General features: G+C 38.2%; 2 protein-coding genes across 5 annotated transcripts in view; one reads left to right on the top strand and one right to left on the bottom strand.

Moving 5' to 3' along the window:
• Positions 1-9,182, bottom strand: part of LOC124169523 (trithorax group protein osa-like) — a 95,681-nt gene extending 86,499 nt beyond the window's left edge. The window contains exons 1-2 of the mRNA XM_046548154.1: positions 7,758-9,182; positions 4,663-4,785 (exon numbers count right to left, since the gene is read on the bottom strand). Of these exons, the coding sequence (XP_046404110.1) occupies positions 4,663-4,785; positions 7,758-8,759 (1,125 nt within the window). The 5' untranslated portion in view covers positions 8,760-9,182. The remainder of the gene's footprint in view (positions 1-4,662; positions 4,786-7,757) is intronic.
• A 102-nt stretch (positions 9,183-9,284) lies between these two features.
• LOC124169856 (protein jagunal) lies at positions 9,285-18,698 on the top strand. 4 transcript variants are annotated; one of them, XM_046548655.1, is made up of 5 exons: positions 9,285-9,482; positions 10,358-10,507; positions 10,843-10,984; positions 11,213-11,428; positions 17,019-18,698. In XM_046548655.1, exons 2-5 carry the CDS (start codon positions 10,419-10,421, stop codon positions 17,148-17,150), a joined length of 579 nt encoding a protein of 192 aa, XP_046404611.1. In that variant the 5' UTR covers positions 9,285-9,482; positions 10,358-10,418; the 3' UTR covers positions 17,151-18,698. The 4 variants fall into 4 exon arrangements, with proteins under 4 accessions (XP_046404611.1, XP_046404612.1, XP_046404610.1 ...); XM_046548656.1 differs by lacking the exon at positions 9,285-9,482 and adding an exon at positions 9,545-9,891; XM_046548654.1 differs by lacking the exon at positions 9,285-9,482 and having other exon boundaries at positions 9,933-10,507.
• The last annotated feature ends 7,052 nt before the right edge of the window (positions 18,699-25,750 follow it).

Below are 25,750 nucleotides of genomic sequence, written 5' to 3'. Positions count from 1 at the left end.
TAGATGTGTATGTGGTTAGATATGCAAGTGGCAGTAATCTGAAGAACAGCCAAACACTCATTTAATGTGAAACAACAAACATACAAAGCCTAGGATTCTCTAACATTCTAAGAAAGTGGCATGTTCATCTAATTCCGTCAACACTTGATTATACCACTTTAGATCATCCATTTTGCAAATTACTCGAGCCTTTTTCTCCTCTATTAACAGCTACAATAATAAAAAAAATTAGTGGTGAAAATTACCATGCCCTATTAAACATGAAATTGAAGTGTTTACACAAAAAAGCAAGAATTCTTCTTTCCATTGCTTTTATAGGCGGAATCGGATATTTCTTGTGTGGAGTAGAATGAAGAGAGCCCACGTACAAGAAATGACAAAAGACATCATCATTTAATACAAGGAAAAAGTTTTTTAAAAAATTGCACTATGTGATACATTTTCCTTCATACAAAGAGAAATATTGATATCACCACTAAAATGATTTAACCTCTCAATTTATTATTTCTTTATCCCTGGACCACTGAAAACAGCACCATTGGCCTTTCCCATTGGGGTATTTAACTTAATAAATTAACGTGTATGAGCATCCACGCCCTGGATAGAAGCAACCACCTATCTCGAATATGTTTTTAGAATAAATCTGTGTGCCTGCAATGCCCAGTGGGACAATTAATTAAATGTAAAAAAAATATGATCTACTGTTTCAATTAAATCAGCCATATATTAAATTGACGATTGACCATAGGAATCGCATGGGCCCCCAATCAACAATTATTACATACGTATATATAATTGACATCCAGGAAATCTTTTTGTTCAAAGTACCACACTTCACTGAGAGCTACTGCCGGAAGAGACTGGTGCAACCATAACAAAATTATTTATCCAAAGGGATTTGCATTAAAGGTGCTCTCACAATCATTAATTACTTGGAATGGATCATCAATATTTAAATACTTATGGATTTAATAGCCCTTTATCATGTTTATGGCACTCTCCTCCAGCAATATCTCAGTGTGGCACCAAGATGATACAGCTTTCACAGTCACGATCTATCATCATGACATTATCCTCATATCAGATGGCTAAGAACCAATATCTCCAGATTTTTTATTGCTCAGGACACCAAAATTCATAACTATTAATCAGAATAAGACAAAAAAGAAACCATGGTAATGCAAATATTTGTTAGTATATTAAATTAGGTAATTAACAATAATTATGTACGACTGTTGGAAATGTAAGTTTCAATTGAAAAAGGAGAACGCAGTCAATGCCACAGGTTGTGAAAAGTAGGTAATATTCCACCAGAGATGCAAGATTGTTCCAGCATGCAAGATTTTTACCTTTCGAAATTTGCCAGAGCCTGATTCCATTTTTGAGATAAAAGCAACGGAAATAATGTGGTTTTTAACCACCGTGATGTTATTTGCATGCTTAGGCATTCTGTTGTGTGCTTCATAATAGCAATGAAGCTTTTTCGTCACCGCAAACAATACTATCAGGAGAATAAATTTGAGTAGATTAAACAGGCACAGCACACCTTACTTCTTTGGACACTTGCACGTTTCCTTTATTCCCCCCCTCATGTCCTTTCCAGGTATGGTACAGGGGTGATTGCAAAAGGGTACAAACCTAAAAGCCAGTCGCACAAAAGAGAGGGAAGGCGAAGGAACTATTACCCAGGAAAACACTCAAGAATTGGTGGAAAGAAGGGAGGTCTACACAATCTCATTAAATTTCAAGTGAAGTTTCCTACCAAAAGTACACCAACAGAGGCATGGAATAATAGTAAATTCCCTTATAATGCACTCTGTAATGACTATGAAACCTATGTGAACAGAAAACTACTCACAGATGCATCCTGATGAGACTCAAGCAGACAATCCTCACAGCTACAGCCTTTGACCTATCACCTTTGGTCTGTTTTATAGGACATAAATTACATACCAAATTTCCTCTAGTAGGAAGAAAATCTCACAGCACTGGATTGTTTGATACAGAAAATGCAGACATGATGTTGAACTAAGAGGAATTTACATTTAGATAATTAGTGCTAATGAAAGTTGAATAAAAAAACATCACTACCAACCTATAGCCTCACCTAAGGCTATCAATAAATAGCCATAGAAGTAATCCGAACATCATCGATCATCTATCCCACTATTTACCTTCAAGGGTTAAAAAGAAATCAGAGATTAAACCTGCATTTAATCAAGCCCAAAAAAATTCAATGCCACTGACATTAAGAATGAAATCATTTTAAAAACATCTAACATTCCACGCTCATTACATCCCAAATGATACCTGCATCACAATACATATTTCATGTAGACTTCCTCATTGACACATTAAACACAGGATACGGTATACACTTCTCTCAAATAATGGTCAAACTTTTCTAACTAATATGGATGACATATAATAGAAGGAGTGTGTTGAAGGTAACCGCCATGGACAGGAACGAACGCCAGCCAAGAACGTTCCTCGGATATACTGAACAGAGAAAGTTCAACCTAATAACAAACACAAAACCGCGTTATGCGAAAAATGCCTCCTCTTGATACCTTACACAGATATCGAATTGATACCACTAAAAACGATACTGAAAAAATACCTATACATCACAGTTGCGCAAAGCCACATCATCTACATCCCAAGAGAAAATAAATGCATTTGAAATAATAAAATTATCAAATCTCTATTACTCCTAGACTGTTCCCCTCCAGAAAATTGCAATCCAATTCGTTGACTATGACAAATTGGATAACATTATCTAGATAGATATTGTGGGATTCCAAAACAGGAGAACAATCCCAGTCAAAACCTTATCATAATGCCAGGTTACAAGATAAATTCATACATATGAGTCAATGTAAGAATGCTGGAGTAATTATGGTGGACAAGAATAGAACAAGGGCAAATGCATGAACCAAAGTAAAACAAGTTCTACTTTTGTTCATGCATCTGCACAAGTTAGGTGATCATACAGTGCATTTTCATGTTCATTCACATGGATTTTTATATTGAATGTTCATCATGGTTTTCATTAAATATCCATGATCTTAGGTTTTCGCGTCGTATCAGTTGCAGAAAAGTTTCTCTGGTTTTCCACCGGTTGATGTCGTCCATGTCTCCCGACGTTTCGATCCGCGACTTGCTGATCATCGTCAGGGGATCTTCCGAATGAGGATGATCAGCAAGTCGTGGATCAAAACGTTGGGAGACATGGACGACATCAACCGGTGGAAAACCCGAGAAACTTTTCCGCAATTAACTATCCATTTTGAATTTCCCATATATTAAGTCAATTGCAAATCAAAGATGTATATGAAGAAAGATTTAGTGCTTTCCCGGCGAATAGACTTGGTAAAATGTTCCCGGCATCGCCACCTGGTCAGGAAGTGCATAACTGCCAATGTTTCGATGTCTGACTCTGCCTTTGAAATGTTGGCAGTTATGCAGTTCCTGACCCAGTGGCAATCTTGAGAACATTTTACGAAGAGATATACAAATGGATTTTATGGAGAAATGCTCATGGCATACCATGAAATGTGCATTCAGTCACACTTTGATACTTTTGCTATGCTTCTGGAATTTTCCCACATCATAATCTAATATCCTTAAGAGCAGTGATGAGCTCTTCTCACCCTGAATTTAACTTCCCTGACTGGTATAAACCCTTTTCATGCACAAAGTAACAGAGGTGTATAAACATGATATTTTTTTAATTCAAGAGACAAAGATTCTGTATGAAGTCCTCCATGACAACTTCACTAAATTAGTATCAGAAAAGAGCCACAAAGTACATATAATTAAACTAGCACGAAAGGTTTAGAAGAGCTTAAAGTTGTTCAGTATTTTATAGAGGAACTAGCATGAAAAGCTTATAAAAGCCTTTCATGCTTGTTTCCCAATAAAATACTGGACACATTTAGCTAATGAAAATAGAAAGCACAAAACAGGAAAAAATTATACGAAGCAGACAAATACCTCTTAAACGCAACAGATAACAGATTGCTTCAAGTTACCAAAAAGCTGCAAGATGGTAGATGGCAAAGACAAAAACTGAGCCACTAGGAAGGAGAAGCACATGCTTCAAACCAATGAATTGAATGTTTATAAGGAAACTAAGAGCGTCAAAATGCTAAATAGCACACATCATCAATAAAGAGAAATGAGGGTTAATATGGAAAATTAGTTAATCAAGATCACAACCAAGAAAAATGCTTCTTCCTCATCTGAATGGGAGCCAACTAAATACTTTGGGGAAAATAAGATAGGCTCCATCAGTTGGACCCAACATTGAATGACCCCAGCTTGACACTACATCTTAAGTCATGGAAAAGCATAATGACACATGGTCCCATAACCTCAAAAGAAATTACCAACAGGGGTCACGAAACCGCAAGCATATCATATGCCAATGCGGTGACACCGACAAAATTACACTCACCATTATGATCTGCAAAAGCCTCCAAGAAAGTATTTATGAACGGAAAAGATGTACGGATAAAAAAAGAGGAGAAAGACAAACATGAACTAGCTCTGTTAAGCGTAACACAAGTGAGCGTGGACAACAAGAGAAAGCGAAACCTGCAAATATGCTAAAACACATTCAGCCGAGTATTTCACAGAGAACTATAGCCAGTGGCTTACCGGTAACTTTCTGGGCTCCCCACCATGTAGGCAAAATGAGTTCATAAGAATCGAGAGTGGACCCTTATCGGACATGGGTCCCCCAGCATGCAGGGACTGCGGGGGTGTCTGGCACGCCACTGACTACAGTTCACAATTTTGGTAGAAAAAAAATCACATCAAAGTATGGCACAGTGGAAGGGAACTACAAAAGGAGCCTTAAAAATTGCTCCCAAACGTTTGGACAACAATATCACCACTAAGGGAAGTAACTGAGATTTATGAAAAAAGCAGATGAGGACGGCTTCAATGAACACTGTGATGAATTGATAGGACAACTGAAAGCATTACACATTAGTGTGGGCAGTGAGATTGAACTATGTAGTTCACGCAAACATCTAGAAGTCTTTATTTTCTCTGATCCCATTATAATTACAGTCAGCCTGTATAGAGTTCATCACTAACAATATTGAGCATAAAATAGAGCACCTTATTAGGTAATATTGCCACAGGAGTATGGATATAGGAGTTCATTGAGGTAAATTAGCATGCCATGATAGCATTTTCATACAAATGAATTAACTCCAAATTCAAATGGACCCTTGGCACAAGGAAATGATGAAAAAGAGCAAGACATTCTGAAGTCAACAGCTCTACTTGCCATTGAGTAAGGAAGAATTAGGCATGATTTATTTTCCTCAGAGTCATAGAAGCCTATGGAATCTGTAACATACTATGGATAAAAAATGACCAAATATAATTTTTATGGGACATGGGTAAAAAACAGTTATTTGGGATTTATGATAAGATCAGGATGACCTATCCCACACACTTGAGTAACATTTATGACCAATTCCTATTTTCATAGATTCACAATAGGGAATTAGATAAAGCTATTCGTGAACTGATGTTGCCTATGGATTTAGAGTCAACAAAATTCTTCGTGGAGCTACACAATGCACAAAGAATAGTAATCTTGAACTGAGTACATTATGAGATGGTTTTGTTAATAGATTTTAGGATGATGTGAAAAACACAGTAAAACAACATATTGGTGTGAGATGATAAATTGGTGGTGATTTTCTCTCAGTTTTGAATAGAGAATATCATCTAAGACCAATCACCTGATATCGAATTCCCATATGAATCGGATAAAATTGCAAGATAAGTTGGCTCTCTTTTTCAATGTAAAACTAGTTAATAAGAGACATGAGACCAATATTAAATTCATATATTATCATATAACCAAGATTTCTTCACATGAAATCAAACAACAGCCCTAAATCTAATTAGAGCAGCAATGGATACGAAATATGAAACAAAAGGAAGGTGAAAGGAGTACTAACAATGACACAATTTCTGAGGCTTTTAGAAATCTCACTATTTACTTAGGTATTAGTGAACAATAGATATAATATGTACCACTCAACTCAAGGAACTTCAAATGACAATAAGTGACTGTCAACTGCTAGCACACATTTGGCCAACCCTATCAATAATAATGCCTAAACACGTACAATAAGTAAAAAGACTCAACAACCAGAAATATGCTAAATAAAATTTGCTCCAGCTGATAACTTCAGATATTCAATTTCAGACTGAATACATGCATAATACATATATGGTAAACAAAATAGCAATTCTAGCAACTGTCATAAACACGCAAAATAGATAGAATTCATTTTGAGGCTAGGCACATTTCACATTACAGCTACTATTTCCATATTCATTAATAACATGTTGTAATGATGATGTGAAATACAACGAGGAAAAACCATTAATGCTGACTATACTAACATTCCATGCACTTTCGAACACATTAATAAATAGAAACCGAAATGTACCAAATGCCAAACATAATGCATTGGCAAAAGAAAAAATAATTCTTGTTCAAAATACCTACATTTCATCTAAGGAATAATAAGCCGGTATACATCCAACTTCATGCCATAAAGAAAATTATTAAGGGAGTTGGTAACAATATCACCTAACTAAATCACCAGAACAGACAAACATAAAATGATGATGACAATTTGTACTATCTATGCATTTCACATACATTTTCCACAGCAACCAAAGAAGAGGGAACCTACAGAAACACAAAAGTCATAAGGACAGAGAGCGATATTAACGCAATGGTTTCTAAGTCGTTTCATGCCATTTATCAGTATTAGCACAAAACAGCATATAAATATGGAAGAATAATCTCTAATCCAACAAAATAAAAGACGTATAAGCTATTAACGCTGGCGTAACAAAAAACTAAAACTCCAAAGATTATTTAATCATAAAGCTTCATGAATGGAGGAAAATGAGCATAAAACGCATTTTTGAACTGATACAAGAAGTAATGTCTGTATTCGCAATTCTCAACCCGGCAACACGATATTGTAATTTTCGTGAACTCGGCAGTCTCTCGAGCAAAGATGGCCAGAGAATTTCGTCAAGGCAGAACGACTGCAAGACTTGAAATAATGTCATGCGCAATACTACATCAACAGAAAATAAACTCCTCCAATCTAACGATGACAATTAACCAACTTCTTTTCAATTAATAACCAAGGTTGGAGAATCATATATACCAACATTTACGTAATCAGTAAACGTGGAAAGCTACTTCAAACTCCCAGTTACATGGCATTCTCAGACGTCTTCCAACTAAGTTTTCATGATAAATCCCAAAACCAAAGGGCCTTACCAATGCAAAACAAGGAAAAAATACACTTAATTATCTCTTCTGACGGCAGCTAACATCAAAGCCCTAGAGCAATGCGTAATGCAATAATCACAGATACGGTGAATGACTTCTATACCACCACCAAACATTGAGTAGTATCTAGAGGCAATACCTTACGAAAGAAATTACGACATAGAGTAACAATTACAAATTATAGCTATCCTCAGCGAGTAAACAAAATGAAATGTAGCAATATTGATCCTCAATGACGGCTGGTACATTGATTCCAACGAAATAACGTGGAATACTAAGCGATTTCACACTCCAGCACGTGATATCAGTGAACAACAAGTTTAAAATGTCCAAGACCGGGGGCCGTAGCATTACATGCATACACAGTTAGTACAATGATTCCGTAAATGAAACTTAAAATAATTACCTGAGGTTGGTTCCTGTATCCAGATGCGACTTGGTGCGGGCTGTATGATGCAAGTGGACGTTGGGGCGGCCAACTCTGATTGTACTGCTGCTCACCGCTGACGTTTGGGGCTACTCCTCCCTTCTGTGACCCCGGCATATTTCCACCAGTTCCTGGGCCATACTCGGCACCATAACCGCTATTTTGGTGATATCTATGTACTGCTGCTGCTGCTGCAGCAGGGTTAGACGACTGAAGGAGTTGATTAAGGGTCGGAGTGGGCCCGGTTGGTTGTGATATGCTTTGCCCTGACATAAACCTTTGCTGCTGCTGGGGACCACCAGGGACTGACGCACCCGCATTAGATCCATGAGGTGGGAAACCACCACCACCAACGTTAGGGCCAGCACTAGGTGGTCGGGGGGGCACCATTGGCCCGCTCGGAATAGGTTTCGTAGCCTGGGGGAAACCATGCCTCATTCCTTGTTGGCCAAATTGACTAAATGGGTGATTTTGGTGAAGGTTACCCGTGTCGGCACTGTTTTGAACAGGATTTCCAACTCCGTGTTGCTGATCGGGATGATAGTTCCCTCTAGCGGAGAGGGTAACACCAAATCCTTGCATGTTTTGCCCACCACTCTCTGACACTTTAACGAAATTCCCGTCACTTCCTGCACTTGGTTCCGAATTTTGTGTGAACGACTTACCTTCCGAGCTAAGTTTTCCCCCGTCCACATCGGAATTATTAGTATTCGTTTCGCTATTACCAGTACTATTGTGAAGAGGCGGCCCCGCACCCGACTCTTGCCGATATTGACTCATCTCAACAGGAAGGCTGTTTTGGCCGGGAGACTTAGCTTTCGTATTGATAACCACACTATCAGGCGCTAATAATCCTCGTCCTCCATTCTTTTCTGTTCCATTTTGTAATCCTGTATTTCCAATATCCAGAGTCTGGTCTTGCTGCACTTGCTCACAATTCACCTCATTTTGCTGCTGGCTTTCAGCTTGCGTTGCAGCCATGTTAGGCCGAACGTTTCTCGCTGCCAACACCCAGCCGCCGCAAACACGGCCAGCACTTCGCTACGTGATTCCGAAACTCTCCGAGAGCCAGTCCACTGAGCAGCATAATCCTTCCATCACTTTATTGATCACATCTACCGCGTTAAACTTACCTCAATTGCTGATAAAAAGGGTCAGCATAGTACTACTATCTTCCACCACTCACTATTATTTCGCATATCTACTTCAATAGCGCGAAAGGAGGTTAGGGTAAAGATTGTAAATCCATCCGCAACAATAACAACAAAATCTGCCACTGCAAGGGAATATTGTGCACATTACTTACATTATAATTAAACAACTCAATAAACAGAATCCCATCATGCAGCAGTTCTCACCATACTCAAAAACTTAATAACAAAATAATCCACGAAACAAGAGAATCTGGGAACTACTTTTCGAAATGAAAATCTTACCGCGGAAGGATATATTTCGTCCGTGTTCGTGCGGCAGCGTCTGAGTCATTCGCTTTTGAAAAGGTGGTACATTGCGAGCAATCACTTGGGATGTATATTATTCCCAGTTTAATTACAAAATTTCGCTCCCATGAAAAATGCGAGCAGGTTGAGGTAGACATTGGAGATTAAATCTTTATTTTTAGTGAGCATGGAAGCGTGAGAATCGTAATTAGTTGTTCCTTCCATTAGCCACTGCGCTTCAACTTAATAACGGTTCATTATATGGGTAAGATATTTCAAAATATGTTAAATTAATATTGCCGATTTTTTGTAATTCTGAGTGATACATCGAAAGCCATATACCTGACGACTAGTTTTTTCAAGCGATGAGGCATGAGTGGATTGCTTCATGTTCATGAGACTTAACGATTTACGTAACGTATGTATAAGGAAAGAAATATGCTCATTACGAGTACTATATGATAAATGACACCCATGCAACAAAATAAATGTTTCATATTAAATTTTAACGGAAATTTCACCAGTGTAAATAAATTATGCTTGGACTGTCGAGTGACTACGGAAGTGTCACGCGGGTGATATCAACATGATAAACATTCAATATCACTAACTAGAGTTCTGTGTTGCAGGACCAGTGCTTCAAAAGCAGACGCTTAATAGCTTACCATCATGGTGTAAATATAGAATATTTGTCCTTGTTGTACCGCGGTTGCAATTCAACTACATATTTAATATATTTTCATTTCATACAACTATTCTTAATCTCCTGCGAAGAGTTACATATTTTTTTCCTATTATTTGTTACATTCACAAAAAATGTAGTTCCGTCTCACATGGAACGGCATTGATCGCACACCGCCCGCAGTACTTTTGCGCAAAATAAATTAAAATTAATATCAATTGAAAGCTAAAAACTCTACCATTACAGCCAAACTGTATGTATGTTGACTTCGAGTTCTGTTAGGCATTAGGTTACATTAGCTTAACTTCGGTATCCAGCTGCCACGAATACACTTCAGAGGTCGCGAGCGAATAAAAATACCGCTGAACACGCGCATATAGTTCTCCATTTCTTCGTATAGTGGCAGCATATTGCAGCAAAAGATTCAATGATCTCCCTTGCGAAAATAATATTTCCAGGTTCTTAGACGAGCGTGTGGAAGAGCAGTGTGGGGCATAACTTTCCATACAATTCGCAAGAATGGCTTCTAAAGGAGGGCCCGTGATAATGGGCACTGACGGTACTGATTTTGAGCACCGGCAAAGAGTGGCGGCTCAGTACCAGATCAGGTAAATGTTCAATTGAATTCTGGGCCTCTTTGGCTCCAGCGGTTTTACTAGTACCTGGCCACTTGGCTCACTGCACTAAAAACAGTTTGAGACATCACCCTCTTTATAAAGCTGGGGAGTGATGCCAAAGTTAGTACCCCCTCCTTCGGCCGATGAACAGGCGCCGTTAATTTAGCTCCTATCTATCTAACTATGCAGGCAAGGCTTCCTGAAATTCCTGACAAAACAATATTATCTCCAATGTAATTACAATATCCTTTTATTTGCGTGAACTTCTAAGATTAAGGATTCCAAGTTCCCTCTTCGGAGTACCTAAAACTTTTTTTTTATTTCAGTGCCCTTAACAAATCTCGACTCAAGTACTGTATATTTTTTCACTATTTGCTCTTCTTTGCGATGCTCGCTAAGCTGTCTGCTGATATTCTGGACGAATTGGATATATTTATCTTGGAAATTGAAGAGTTGCAAGTACCTAAGGTCAGTGAGTGTGTAGAGTTAACGGCTTAACCTTTTCAGGCTGTACTTGAATCTTTAATAACCGAGGCATTGTCTTTTGTTTTGATGAGGTTTTTTAACTTACCATACCAATCGAGAAGAATTTGTTAGCATTTGATGTTACCTCATTTGGTATTTTGAACTTGGCTCATTGGAGATTGGCTCACATATTGTTGATATTAATTATGGTGACTCCCTTTGTCACTCTAGCCCTTGTGGTGGGAATATGCTTGGTGTGTGTCCTTGCCGCTTTCCTTTTGGGGACTGTCAGCTGCCCGCCGCAACCGCATCAGTATAATGCAGCGATACATTGGAGGAATTGCACTATTCGGATTCTTGCCGATTTTATATGCTGCTATTTATTACTTCAGTGAAGTTTGGGCCTACGTGGTGTCAGGTGAAAGAGACAAAGTTTTCATTTGGCAGGTAAGGAAATCAAATTCTTACTCAGATAATGGGTAAGGAAGAGTATCTCAGAGTTATTCTAGTTTTATAAACTTTTATATTTGAAAGATTTGTCAGGAGAAGGATAGTTGTTCAGAACTGACAATAGCCTTCATAACAGATCACACTAGCACGTATTACATGCTCTGTGGCTATGATACTGAAACTGGAAAAAATTGGTCACATTTCGTGGGATACGTATTGAATACACACTTGAAAATTTCAATGGTTAAATTGTCATGAGTTTTTTATTGTTGCGATTGAGTTTTTTTATATCAAGTACTTTTATTTGATAGATTGCTGTGCATGTGGCTTATTATATTTTCATACATGGTGCATTTTCCATGGCCATTGCCCCGAGTCATTTCTGGTCATGTTGCACCTTCAACACGTTTAGAGAGATAAAAGCATTGCCATATGAGTTGATAGTTAAATTTGGGAAACAATGGAAGTGTTGAAAGTCTATATTGTGGTAGAAAGGTAAACACCAGTTTTCTCTCGGTCATTGAAGTATTGTATTATTAAGCTTGCCTTGAAATTATGTGGCTTGCAATGAAATAAAGCTCGGCTTTATTGTAATTATTACTGTTCAGGAGTGATCTTACAGTTGAGATGGATTTTTATGCCAGCAGAATTTTTAAGTTTGCTAAAACTTTGCATGCAAAGGCCCTTTAATCTTAACACAATTATGTGAGTGGGGGTTTTGTATGACTTAGTAATTTTCCACGTAATTATTATTGAACCCAACCAGTTGCAACACTTAAATGTGTTGAATGGATTAAATAAATGTTTTGTGGATAATTATATAGACGTCATACTCCCACTAATATGACAATATTACTCAAAGATAAAAGCCAGCAATGATTACATCATTAACACAAATAGTCCTCAGCATCAGTGGCACAAGGCGTTTTCGGGGGTTAAAAATTCTCCCAGAGCTCAGAGAAATTTTTAAGTTTAATCCATTTTACTTCATTGGATTGATATTACTAATAGAATAGTGTAAGGTTTAATGAAATATCCCTCAGAAAGCCGAAAAACTCACCATTTTGAACCGTTTATCTTTAAAACTTCGCAATTTTATTAATCTCGCACCTACTGCTTATCCTGGTGGGTATTACCCCGGTATTAGTTGTACCTAACCCCCGAAGGCCTTAATTCCTGGCTGCGCCCCTGCTCAGCATTAAGACTTCCTCTCTTCATTTTACCTGCCAGACTTATTTCAATCATTCAGGCCATGCATTCGTTTTAAGCAGTTAATTTTCAGCCAAAAATGTACACTTTTGAACTAAAATGGCAAATAAAAAGTATTATGCTTTGTAAAGTTTCCTATTTATATTTAATGGGTATGGCTCTGCTTCCGTTATTTAGTTTCATCTACCTAAAAATGAATTCTTTCATGAAACCTGCGCCAAGCCCATTAACCCTGCAGCCACGAGAAGGGTACATATATGTGCGAGTTTACCTTGTGGTAAACGTGCAAGCACATTTGACCATCTCTTCTTACCTGCTCTTGCAGCCACATCTTATCTTAATGGCCCAAACTCTTTCTTTCATGAATTTGCAACCCTCCCTTCTTATCCAAACTAGTCGCTCCCTCACGTGTTAGTGGTCGCATTCCATTCCATTGAGGTACCAGCCTATCTGTCCAATAAGCTCTCGTGACTGGAGATGATAAATCTAATGAGTAGAGGAGTGTTATCTAATGTGGGTAAATATCAACTGATTTTCTTAGTGGTTCAGTATCAAATTATACAGAAAATAAAAAACAAACTTCATATTAGTTTTGTAGATTTTTGTGGATGAAACGAAATCACCAAATTGTATGATTTTCCACCTATCCTTCCATTAATGCCTGGGTTGTTCCCTGTGGGTCCTCAGGGAAGGGATTGGGAGGGTATTATGTACTGGGGTCTTTTTCCTGATCTGCCCCCCCTTAGCTAATTTTCCTGCACATAGTGGTAGACTTGCTATCTATTTAGTACAGCTCAAGGGTTAAGCATAATTTGTGAAACAGCGCTGTTTGCGCAATCTGGTCCGTGGTGGCTCAGAAGATGTGCGCGCGGGTACGTGTGCCCCGGATTATGATAAAATGAAGGGCGAGGACACCTTTAATGGAATTCCCTTTATTTCGCGCGCGACTTACAGGGAAGCGCATTCCAAAACTCCGCGTCCACACGCTCCCGGTTTTCGTCAAGCACTGAATGAATCCCACGCCGTCGCCAAGGGCATGGATGATAGGGTCTGAGGGTTACTGACCCTCAAGTAACGGCACTGTCCTCACTACAAAAGGGTGCGAGTCGAGTCCCCTTGGCAGAGACCACGAGAAAGGGGGCCGAAATGGCCGAACCTTGGAAAACCCCGAGCAGGCGACACTCGCCGAAGGGGAGGGGGGGAAATACCCAACAAGCGCGAAGTGTAATATGTACTTCTATGTTCCATGTTGGAAAGGTTTCACAGGGTAAATCCTTAAGTTATTAATAATGCTGTGAAAAATTGCTTCCAGATTTTTACTTCATCTACTTCAATAGCCTTGAAAAAATAAGCTGAAATGCCAAGATTTTACTTTTGAATCTCTAGAACAATTATTGTCAACACCACGATTTCATAGTGACTTATTTGAAGGCCGTGACTGGCTACTCGCTGTAAAGGGATGAAACGTGTGTTTCTATGATTTAATATTCTTTTTCTTAAAATTATATAGGGAGAAGTGCTTTTGTGCTTGTAACTCCCATCACATTTTTGACTGCATTTTTGCTGTGTTATCATTGTAAGACACTATAATGTTGTTTAAGGTGCCTTACTTACTAGGGAAAGTAAGTGATTTTCTACTAGTCCACCTTTTACTCCCAATTAATGTACAAACTCTTCCTTTCAAAGGCAAAGACAAAAGATAGAAATGGGAAGGAGCTACTGCAGTAAATAGATTATTTTCTTCTGTCTTCATTTCATGTTTATCTGAAATTACATGTAGGGATGAGCTTAAAAAGGCTGAAATACTTAATTTGGCAGTAAGTAGAGTACTTTTCTTTTTTAATAATGGTTGCATATCAGCTGTTCGTGTCAATAATGTAACAGAGGTGATATTTGAGGTATAACCTGAAACCACACTTACTGGATTCATATATTGTGCTGCAGGATTTAAGATCCACAACCCAGTGACAGTATACTTTTATCAAAATGTCAATTTTCGTAATTTTTTTAGTTTTAAAACCTAATGTAGGATTGATGAATTATTTCACATTCTGAACAACCGTAGGCATAGGTAAAAGCATAGAGACTACAATTAAAAAAATGACTAATACGCTACTTATCGTGATGTCGTTGGGTAACTTTTACGCTGCGGCAGCTATCGTAAATGAGAGAAGACAATCGGAAATAAAATGCTGCTATGAGACATCCGTCAGAAAGGAAATGAAAAAAGTGGGAAATTTTCATCCCCGGTCTTCATAATTAAATTTTTTTTAAATTAAATTTGCCGGTCTCGGTGGCGGTGGGGTAAAGTCCTCGCCTGCCAAACCGTAGGTCGTGGGTTCGAATCCCGCCTGGGTAGGTGATCCCTATCCAGGGCATGGATGTTTGTGTTGTACTTTGTTAATATTGGAAACCCTCGTTGTAAAAGGCCGTTATGTGCTGTTTACGGGGGATGTGATAAATAAATAAATAAATGACTACAGACCTGCCTGCTCAGTGTCGATTAAAATTTGGCTGGGACATTATATAATTTTGAATGATGATTTGGTGTCCGTTACACGCCACCATACCCTAACCCAACCCATCCTGGCGTAATCCAAACGGCCTGCATCACAATTTTGATATCCATTCCCTTGAATTTTATGCGAACAACATGCCTCGACCCTTTCGGTGGTAATTTCTACCATTAAAAGTTAAATTTTTTACTTTTTTTTACAGCTGCCACCATAATTAACGTAGCTGCAGGTATATTTAAGTACTTTTAATCAAGATTCTCAGAGTTCTTAAAGTTATGTAATTTTTAGGTGTTTAACAAGTTCCCTGCCATGGACATTTAGACGAATTCGCCCATTGTGCCGACGTGTTTTTCTTTTTTCTCTCATATTAATACATGGATCCTTTCCATGTGAGTTTTCGTGTGTGTGCATTCAGCTACACACACTGCATCTGTCACATCATATACACATGGCCGAAGTATCTGTGACTGATGGTGTGCTATGAGTAGCCAAAAGAAAGGCTTGTTCTTCCGTCATAATGACCAAAGCGGCGTGGAGACAAAGTACATGTTTCTGTCCTTATGACCAAAGTGGTGCTGAACGCGTTAACGATATCTCCTCTGTGGAATACATGATCATCCAGATGGTTTTAAAAAATGGAAAATAATTCTTATTATTTTTCCTATCAATACTGTGATGCACATTCCCATTTAAGAAGGAGCGTAAACAAATATATAATGTTAGTTATTTCAAACCACTGTTTGCTTACCGACTACCATTTTAAAGCTTGTTGTGGATTTGGAGTTCATAGTCTTACAAGCATTAGCACAGATAGAAGCTTTATGCTACACAATTTTCATAGCCCCTAAATCTGTGCACCAGCCTGCTCAGTCTAGAGACTTGGGAGAACTGGCTTGAGAAATATTTCTATAATAATTCTGGTAGTAATTTCTGGACTAGTAATAAGGTTTCTACAGACCTAGAAAAGTCGAGAAAAATTTTCAATACTCCCTGGAATTTAATTCCATTTTTTCAACCATTTTCATAGTACAGTGAATTATCTCACAATGTGTCTAATGGTTGAAACGGATCTGAAAATAACATTGAATTTTCAGGGCTATAATGTTGGCAATAGTCCACATTTTTCTGTCTCAAAATTAATTTTGTAACCTTTGATTATTTTCTCAGATGTAATTTTTTATTATTGGAGGTACAGGCAAATATGTATTTAACAGGGTCTACTCTGCTTACTCTGAAAATTCCAAGAGAATAGCATAAGTCTTAAGTAAGTAATCCATTTCCAAAAATACCAGTTGAGAGAGAGTTATTTTTCCCTCTTACCGATCTCAACCATATAAATTTGTTTTCCAGCAAAACTGATTCTCTGATTAAGTGGAGATAATGAAGCTCTCTTATGTTAGAAATGAGAGGATTAACGAAAAACAAACCATGACAATAATTTTCTCCCTATATTAGAATCAACCCATATCACTTCAACAAATGTACTACCCTTCAACAAAACATACTTTTTAGAGTGGGTGAAACACATTTTCTCAAGCTAATCTCACAATGCCTAATGCCAAGCAATCACTAAAGCGACTCAGTAAGAAAACAGCCACGTTGAGGGACATCTTGGTCTAAGTGAATCTTCGCCAAATTCTTATGCAGTATTCATCTAAATATGTATATGTATATCATGTTGTGGCAAAGGGTCAGAAGTTGCAAACAGCTAACTCGAATAATTTCTTTAGTAATTTATATCCTTGGTATGTGAAACACTCTTGAGTAACTAATGAGTCTCATTCATATTCTCACAGTGTACTATCGTTGAGATTTCTGATGATGGTAATTGAAAAACTAATGGAATGCCCATTTCCTCCCAGGGCTATCCATACGCCATGTTGTGGTACGCCTTCATCATTGTGGCAGTGCAAGTTCACTCGTTCTCAGTGTATTTTGCTTGGAACCTCATCACTGCATGGCGAGCCCGAGGTGTTGCGAGAAAGGCTCAATGACGGGGACAAAGTGCGCCTTGTGAGACCCATTGCATCCCGTTTAGACTCATGTTGTGCTCAACGCCTCTCCTCTCCAGCTGTTAACGAAAGAGCCCGTGTACAATGAACTCGAGGTGTGACAAGCAGCTGTACAAGTTTGGAGCACACCAACTCATGACTGATGAGAAATCTCTCTGATGGTAACATTTATCCTCATCCGTTAAATGGTATGTTCTTTGTTATGTTGTAAATGTTTTTGTGATAATACTTGAATGACAATTATAGATTTGCTATTGGCTTAATTTTGGCTGGCTATAAGGAGCTGCAGATATTCCCCATGCTGCGAGAGTTATAAAAGTAAAACTCTGTTGATCTAAATTAGTGTGTTGGAGTGTTTAAATTTAGTTCACTTTGTCATTACTGCCTGTTCAAATGTTACGTTACTCTCATAGCATGGTGGAAAGATTCAGCTTAATTTGAGATTGAGTCGCCCACTTCTTGTTTAACTTTCATTTGCTAAGAAGTGTCAGTGTTTTGAAATCAGCAGTTTACGAACATGGCACATTGTGAAAGGACTTGATTTTTACGAAAAGTGTTTGTTAACCATTTTGAAAAGAATCATGTCCCTTGAATTTTTAGCAAGCCATTGGAATGTTTAACTTTGTTACATCTTTATTTACATTGTTATCCTCTGCCATTTTTAGTGAACCCTTTATCTGGTTTGCTAATACTTATTGTATAAGTCTTTTTGTTACTTAATGTATTTGTCTGCAGTAATATATATTTTTCCTTAATTTGGACCAGTTGCTGTCACTGCCGTTGTCTATAAGCATGGCCTTCTACCAGCTCCCCTCCATATTTTGCAGAGATTTATATTATGTAAATTCATGTGAATAAATATTTTAATCCTGTGTAAATAGGCTGAAGGAAAAGTAAAAAGTACTTTTTTTATCATTTCCACATTCCTGAGGCTCTTTAATGTTTTGATTCAGCTGTGACACACAAGCCCACTTTTCTGCAGCGATTTCTTAAAATGTGAAATTGCTTTTCATCCCTACATCAGAGGAACTTCTGAAAAATCAAAAAACGGCCAATCTATCTTTACAAATAAAAATTACTCTTTCTCTTGGAGGCTCAGTTGCTGACTGAATTAAACAGTGGTGGATCCATATTTTACACTCATAGTTTTCATGTCATGAGTAAAGGACGGATATTTGGTTTTATTTGTGGGAAAAAATGCTCTGTTGATATCATGGTTTTGGTTTTTTGGGGTCTCTTTCTGATTTATTTGTGTTTGGGAAAGCTCAAATGTTGATGATGCCAGTGGAAACTGTAAGCTTATGAAGCACACCAGTCCTCAATTTACCCTGATAGCTATCTGAAGCCACATACTGATCCGTGTGGAATGTGCGGTAACTTAATGGTGTAATTATGAAAGTGGTGCTTCTGTTGAATTGTTATTGAATGGAGACTGATTTTAAGTGACTTGAGGTCTTACTAATGTTGTTCCCTTTTTTGTGATTAATGTACATCAGGAACATTACGATCAATAAATGTTGTTTTATTTCACTAGTATCTTTGATTTTATTATGCCCCAATTATGATAGTGCTATTTAGCTGTGGGGTGAAGTGAGCTTTGCTGCTAAGATGTGGCTGCTAGATGGACTATCTTAAAGGGATTTTCATGTTAAAATATTATGATGCTTAGACCAGCAAAATTCAGTAAAATTTATTTTTCCATTTATTTATTATTTTCCTGTTTACGATGTACTTTCTTGGTATATCTGACGAGTGAATTCTACTTGGGCTTCCATCATTAAATCTTACTGTATGGTCTCAGATGATGAAGCCAAAGGCCGTGTCCAAATTGCATGCTTTGAAGAGCTAGCTGGCTCCAACCTTATACCCAACACCATCCACTTGTTTGTGAATCCTCCCGAAGCCTGTTTGAATACCAAAACCATCAGCCCAAGTATTTACATCAAGTCTTAATCGTTGTGGCATAATTTTCACAGTTGACTGAATGCATTGTCCAGTGCCTGCAACCCTTTCTTCTACTACTTAATCATTTCCTCATCATCCTCGTACCTCACTGAATGTGAATCACCAAGTAAATCAAGCGTGAAATGTCGCATGATCTCTGGAAATTATGAAAATATGTACAGGATCACAAACATGCCTCTGATGAATGAAAATCTACTCGATTCTCCATCACTACTACTACTCACAATAGAATTTCGAGGACCGAGGCACTCATAAATCAACAGTTGTATCCATTGAGTGTTTAAACGCCATTCTCTCTCGACCCCCATCTCCACCATATGTGAGGCTGAACCCTAACTTTCCAACCTCGCCTGTTGACCCCCAGAAATGTCCATGGCAACCAAGGGGTTTTCAAATTTTTCTACAGCCATTGACCTCATTCACGGCCTTGTCCAAGCCCCCCTTCCTCCCCCACGCTGTAGAAGACCAATCAAAGATGGACACAGGGCCAACACTCACGAGTAGGAGATCATCAGCAATAAGGACTCTATCCTTAGGACGGCAGCATTTTAGGCGTACATGGTACCCTCACCCTGGGAGCCTTTCTCCCCCTCCCCTTCCTCTCTCGATACCCTAAAAAAGAAAACGACCCTTTCTCCCACAACAACACAATATCCTCATTTACTGACGCCCAATCCCCACGCATCTTCTTACCCTCTCTCCTTTAGCAGTCGGATATATTGGCTACAAAGCCTCGCAGAAATAAGCATTTTCAGCAGGAGGCATGAAGTCTCAACGTGACACAGTTAGTAGCATGGGCGTCCCCAGCAGGGGGAGGGGGAGAACGTGAGGGAGCAGCTGTTCCCCTCTAGAAGCAAAAGTAAATTTAGTTCAAAACATAATTTTTGAATAAGTTTTCTACACGTACAAGAAAAGTGATATCAGTATAAAACATGTACATAGTTAAAATGAATTTTTTTTTGAGCAAATAATGTAAACACTAAGAAAGTGCTGCAATAATTTTCTTGAAATCTTGGTTTCTTAACCTTTCCAGTGATATAACTTGAACGACGGTGGCTTGTGTAAACATGTACTGAAATGGACGCAAACATCGTGTGACAACAATAGACTAATGTTAAATGATGATAAAACCCGAGTGACATTGTTTCCTGTTAAGCACAGTCTCCAGGAGAATGAACTGCTGCAGTGCAAAAATGATAATTTTAATAATGTGGAATCCACTCTTGAGGTCCAGGTACTGTTAGAGTTTCTAATGCTCAGAAATATATTTGTTTTCCAAGTTTTCGGGGAAGAGATAGCTAATAGGTCGAAGGACTGACTTCTTGTAAACAGTAATTTTTAGTGTAGTTTATTTCAACGATACTTTGACCATTAATAGTAATAAAATGAACAAATTATTCCTACGGAGATTGTACAGCATTTTCATGAAGTATGTCTCACAGGTGTGTTTACACAAATCGTTTCACTGGACTCTGAGATTTTGCTATTTGTGAAAATTTGGTGCCTCTACTGATTGGGTACAATCCAGCATCACACCATCATGTGGACAACCTATCATAATCCTCCTACCCTTTGACTAGTCAGGAATGGGTGCCCCTTCCGGGAGCTATTTAGCATTATTCTCTCCAGTGCAGCTCAAGGGGTCAGTGAAACATGCAAGCCTTTCCACCCTAAAGAGGTCTCGGTAATAGAGTGTATTCATTAAAATTGTAGAAATACTGGTGCACTTTCCCTTTAAATGTATATGACAGTCATTTGAACTCAAAGAACCATCATCGGGAGCAAAACAATGTATTTATGCAAGAAGGTAGATAAAAATACAAATTCTTGGCTAACCTTCACAGTAGCAACTAGGTACTCGAAAATTTGAGTTGAGTGGAGTAGTTGATACTCGTCTTGAGTGCTTTGAGTGGCATTAAGAATGAGAGCAATTAAGAATGTCGAGTAGTTTCGGTTACAGAGTTGTCGATGTCAGTAGGTTCAGAAATCTGCCGTCAAGAAGTGCTATCATAAAACTCATGTAATAATATCGTATTTAAAGTCAATAAGTCATTCTAATGTTCAGCCGCACAAGTGTGTAGCAAAATGTAATTTTCTGCTGGCAACATTGCTGTAAATTGGAGAGTCACAACCTTCTGCCTGAAATTGTAAAACAATTGGTTTATCTGCATGAGAATTTGAGAGGATGAAATATTACCTGATTTATTTGTGTAAATGATGTTTATTACAATTGTGCCAATGCATTTACTCGGGGATCTTCCTAACAGTTTGGATACATATATTAATTAAATTAACAACATATTACTAGAGGTTAATTAAAGTCAATTGTACTAATATAACTGTTTAAGATGCATTTTTTTTCATTTGTATCCTTATTCTGACACAACTACCATCGACGTTCCTTATTATCTTTTGGAAAAATGATAATATGTTGGTGCATGCATTTAAGTATTGCCTAGCTCAGAAATTACCAGACTCGACTCGATACTCGCGAGTAGTTTTCAACTTGACTCGAGATCAAAAAGTACTACTCGCACATCCCTAATTCACAGGGGCCACGATTAGGGTCAAGTTTATTAGCCTAAAAAAGCTGTGTGTGCACACGTGTGACTGTAGAAGTATGGCTTCCTATTTTGGGGACTTGATATTTAATAACAATTGCATATCCTCTTTGAAAGTGCAATCTTACAAGCCGATAATACCTCTAGCAAAGATATCCCATGCCATCATGCCATCAATCTAGTCAACTTCCTATCTCAAGACTACCGGTTAATGCCTTTTGAATATCCATTAGCAGAAAAAATATCCTTGTACTTATCAATAAGAATGATAATTTTTTGTTGCGAATAGAAATTTAGGGCTGATGAAAACTACCAGTTTAAAATTTCTAAGTAGGCATTACCCTATATGGTTGAGAAACCTGGCTTTTTGTACCTTGAATAAAATTTAAATGTGTAACTCTACTTTCCTACTATTGAAGGATGATTTATGCTTATAAAGCCAAATACTAAAATATCACATATGTCCTAGACCTACATTATGTTGTGCATATATTATTGGCACATTAAAAATAAATATTTCTAACTTGTACAGCATAATTAAATACACGAAGCATAGTAATTGTTTGAAGTATTTTTACTGAAAATTTCCTTTTGTAGATAATTAAATGAACTTCCTTAAAGATGTGCATTGGAAAATTGGCATTAGTATGAGGCACCTTATGTAATTATGATGTATTTGGAGAAATCATCATTAAAATTTATTCCATATTGACAGGATGTTATTGATTTATTGAAATTACCACAGCAAGAATGCCTGTAGTCTCATAAAATGTACACTTTGAGCATTGAGACATGCAAGTATGTTCACAGGGATTAGCAAATTATCTTCGAATAATTGTATGTGTACTTATTTAGGTAATATGGCAGTACATACATGCTCTCCTGCCTTGTATGGCTAACAAGGAGTTATCTTATTCTCAACTGGCTGAAATTTATGCATGAATTTTGGAACTACTTTTGAAAAAATAGTAATTCACATGGGTCATAGATTTAGCTCGCCAATGCCATATGGTATATCCCTAATGCAATTGTCATTTAATTTTTCAGCCAAATTTGATGACTAGTTGTACTTGCAATGCTACCAGATTTACTATTAATAATTTTAACTCATTTTGTAAAGTATTTACAATGAGTTTTACATTCCTGCTCCAAATTTTATGAGCCTATGCATCATCTCCATTGAGATTCCCTACCATTAATCCTTTGCTAAGAAACAGGGCACTCCTATTTTTTTAGGCAAACTGAAAGGGAAAATAGTCATCACACTAAAATTATTTTCCCACAAACAGCAGAACAAGTTGGCGGCATATACACCGATAGAATGAGATTTTATCAACATACCATATTTTACTCTCCCAGTTACTCGATGATTCAACCCATGTTGGTTTGGATTGGTGAGGATAGACCTCTCCCCAGACTTAGTCATCTGCATTAGGCATCTAAATTCCACAGATTCTGGGCAGGGGGGCCAGTTCCTTTCCCAGGGCGACCTGGCGCTTCAAGGATCCTGATTTGGGGTGTCCCAAGGCTTCACTGGGAATTTAAACCCTCAACCCTTTGATCAGCAACCAAGCGCTCCATCCACTTGGTCACCACGCTTCTGTTGTTTTCAGCAACAACTTGAATGGCTTTGTCTCCCAAATACATTAATTCATCTCCAACAGTTTTCTCACCGGTGGCTCAAATCAGGTATTGCTTTAACAGTAGGTACATACTATAGGAAAAGCATTTTCTGAAATTTACAAATGATAAAGATAGTATACTTTGTAGTACTTAAAATATATTTGGGCCATGAAACAGGACATATTCGGAAGGACAATAAAATTTACTTGAGTCAATTCAAAAGGGGGATCCATCGGTGGAAGTAGAAAATATTCAATGAGATTGGGGAAGATGCACAGAGAAAAAATCTCCGGCTGTGGCACTGTGCGCACGATTTGCACTGCTTGTAGCATCATATGCTCAGCAGTCCAGCAACACCTTGTCCGGTAGTATACAAAATTATCCACAGGGAAGAATGACGCCTCGGTAGCTTAACTGGCTAAAGCACTCGACCGGAAATCGGGGGATCCAGGTTCGAGTCCCGGTCAAGGCGAATGATTTTTTCTCTGTGGATCTTTCGCATGATTGTGCATTGCCGTTGACTCCCGTATAAGTTATCACCGTGGCTAGTCCCGGTACATATACTTTAAACTAGAAATTGGGGACATTAAAGAGGAAGGAGATCTTGGCTAGAAAGTTTCTTCGGCACTGGTGTGATTCTCTGCATGATTCCTGATGTTAGTTTCTACGTGTTGTCTTGGACAACAATTTCAGTCCAAAAATGCTATAGCAGTAGATAAGAATGCTACGAGGGGGCTTTGAGGGCTTCAGGCCCCCCTGAAATGTCCAGTTTTCTCTTGTGACTACCCGCAATACGTCTGCTAAGGAGACCACTATCTCTGGCCACGTTTCCTCTGACACTCCAGTTTTTGATATAGATATGTTTCATGATGTCTGCCCATGTACAACGATGCATTTTAACTTTCAGCTTTATGCAAATGAAATACGTAGCTGACTTAATGCTTTTCCAATGCGTGCAAATTGACAATCAGTGTAGGCAACCCCCACATGCCTCGCAAGCATCCCCTAAAGCAGAGGTGAGCGAATCGTGGCCCGCCACAGAGTTTGTGACGGCCTGACACCAAATTTAAAAAAGTGATAGGGTACACTGATCTCATTAAATTGATTATATAATTAAATGTGCTAGCAGCTAGAAATCTAACCAATATAAAATTAACCAAATAAATAAGTAGATTAGAACTACCACTATTGTTTAATTTGTATTATACAGTTCATATTTTTTCTGAAATTAAATATAATGTTAACTGATGAATACAATCATTGTAAATGGTGCGGCCCTCCGATAATCCTCCGCTCATACAAAGTGGCCCTGGAGCCCATACAATTGCCTACCCCTGCCCTGAAGCAAACTTCTGACTAGCAGAGTACTCAGCAAAGGTGTTAAACAACCATAAATTATTGAAAAATCATAAAAATATTTATTTAAAAATCAGTGGTAATGTATTAAGTTGACAATGGACTCTTGCTAAGAAGAGGTCGTGGGATCGAGTCCAGTGGCCAGAGTAATGGCGGGGGACCTCTTGAGAAGGCTCCCAAATAACCAGGGGAATGAGAATACCTGGGTTACTCCTCCACAAAAAAAAACTCAGTACAGAGAGTGGTTTAAAATATTCTTACACAACTCACAGCATGGAAAACATTTTCTTTTTGTAGGTGCGAGAAGGAAAGGGTTAAGATATGTAAGGGTAGAGCTCACTTCTATCTAAGCCACTTGGTTGTGAATGTCACACACCAAGTCCTTTCTCTGGGCCACCTCCCTCTTCGAAGACTTTGCTTTGGGGGTGTGCAATGGCTTCACCCGGGATTTCAACCCAGGACCCCCATATCAGCAACCAAGCCCTTGGCCCATACGGCTACATGCTCCCACAAAGTCAACATATGCAAGCAAATACATAACCATGAGTATGCAGAGAGCTTGTGGGCAATCTGTCAATAGATTGGTATGTTGAGGTGGGGAGAGGCTACGATGATTTGGAGATGGGGTTCATTTGAGGGCATTCATTTATTAGGGATATATGTACTTAATATGTATTGTACTTCCCAAACATACCGGGGGAGTGGGAGGTTTGAACACCTCCCCCCCTTTTTAGATTTTTCCTTGATGCAAAAGCATTTCTTGAGCTCGGTGCCGAATGATGTTTTCAAATGATTCCTGCACTTCAAAAGATGAGCTGCTTTCCAATCTTCTGGGTTTTGCAAAATAACATAAAATTCCAAAAACAATTGTTGTAGACAAAACAAATTAATAGACTGTTCATCTTTTAAAACATCAACACTCAGTCATGTGGCCTGGCTTGCCTCTAGGTAGCCCTGGTCAAGGGACTTACCTCAGCAGTATCAATTTGAAGAATACAATTACAGTACTCAGCTATACATACTCAAGAGTCGTGTTGTTGTGGGTTTATGGTACATAGTGGCTAATAAAACTGGAAA

This window comes from Ischnura elegans, chromosome 12 (assembly GCF_921293095.1).
Source record: "Ischnura elegans chromosome 12, ioIscEleg1.1, whole genome shotgun sequence".
Lineage (NCBI taxonomy): Eukaryota > Metazoa > Arthropoda > Insecta > Odonata > Coenagrionidae > Ischnura > Ischnura elegans.
Note: the sequence above shows the minus strand (reverse complement) of the source record. Positions and strands in the feature narration are given on the sequence as shown.

What these genes read in the sequence shown, in the direction of transcription:
- LOC124169856 (XM_046548655.1), top strand. Translation starts at nt 10,419, where the DNA reads ATGGCTTCTAAAGGAGGGCCCGTGATAATGGGCACTGACGGTACTGAT. An exon ending in GCGGCTCAGTACCAGATCAG is followed by an intron (nt 10,508 to 10,842) that starts GTAAATGTTCAA and finishes TTTTTATTTCAG; the next exon opens with TGCCCTTAACAAATCTCGAC. An exon ending in ACAAAGTTTTCATTTGGCAG is followed by an intron (nt 11,429 to 17,018) that starts GTAAGGAAATCA and finishes ATTTCCTCCCAG; the next exon opens with GGCTATCCATACGCCATGTT.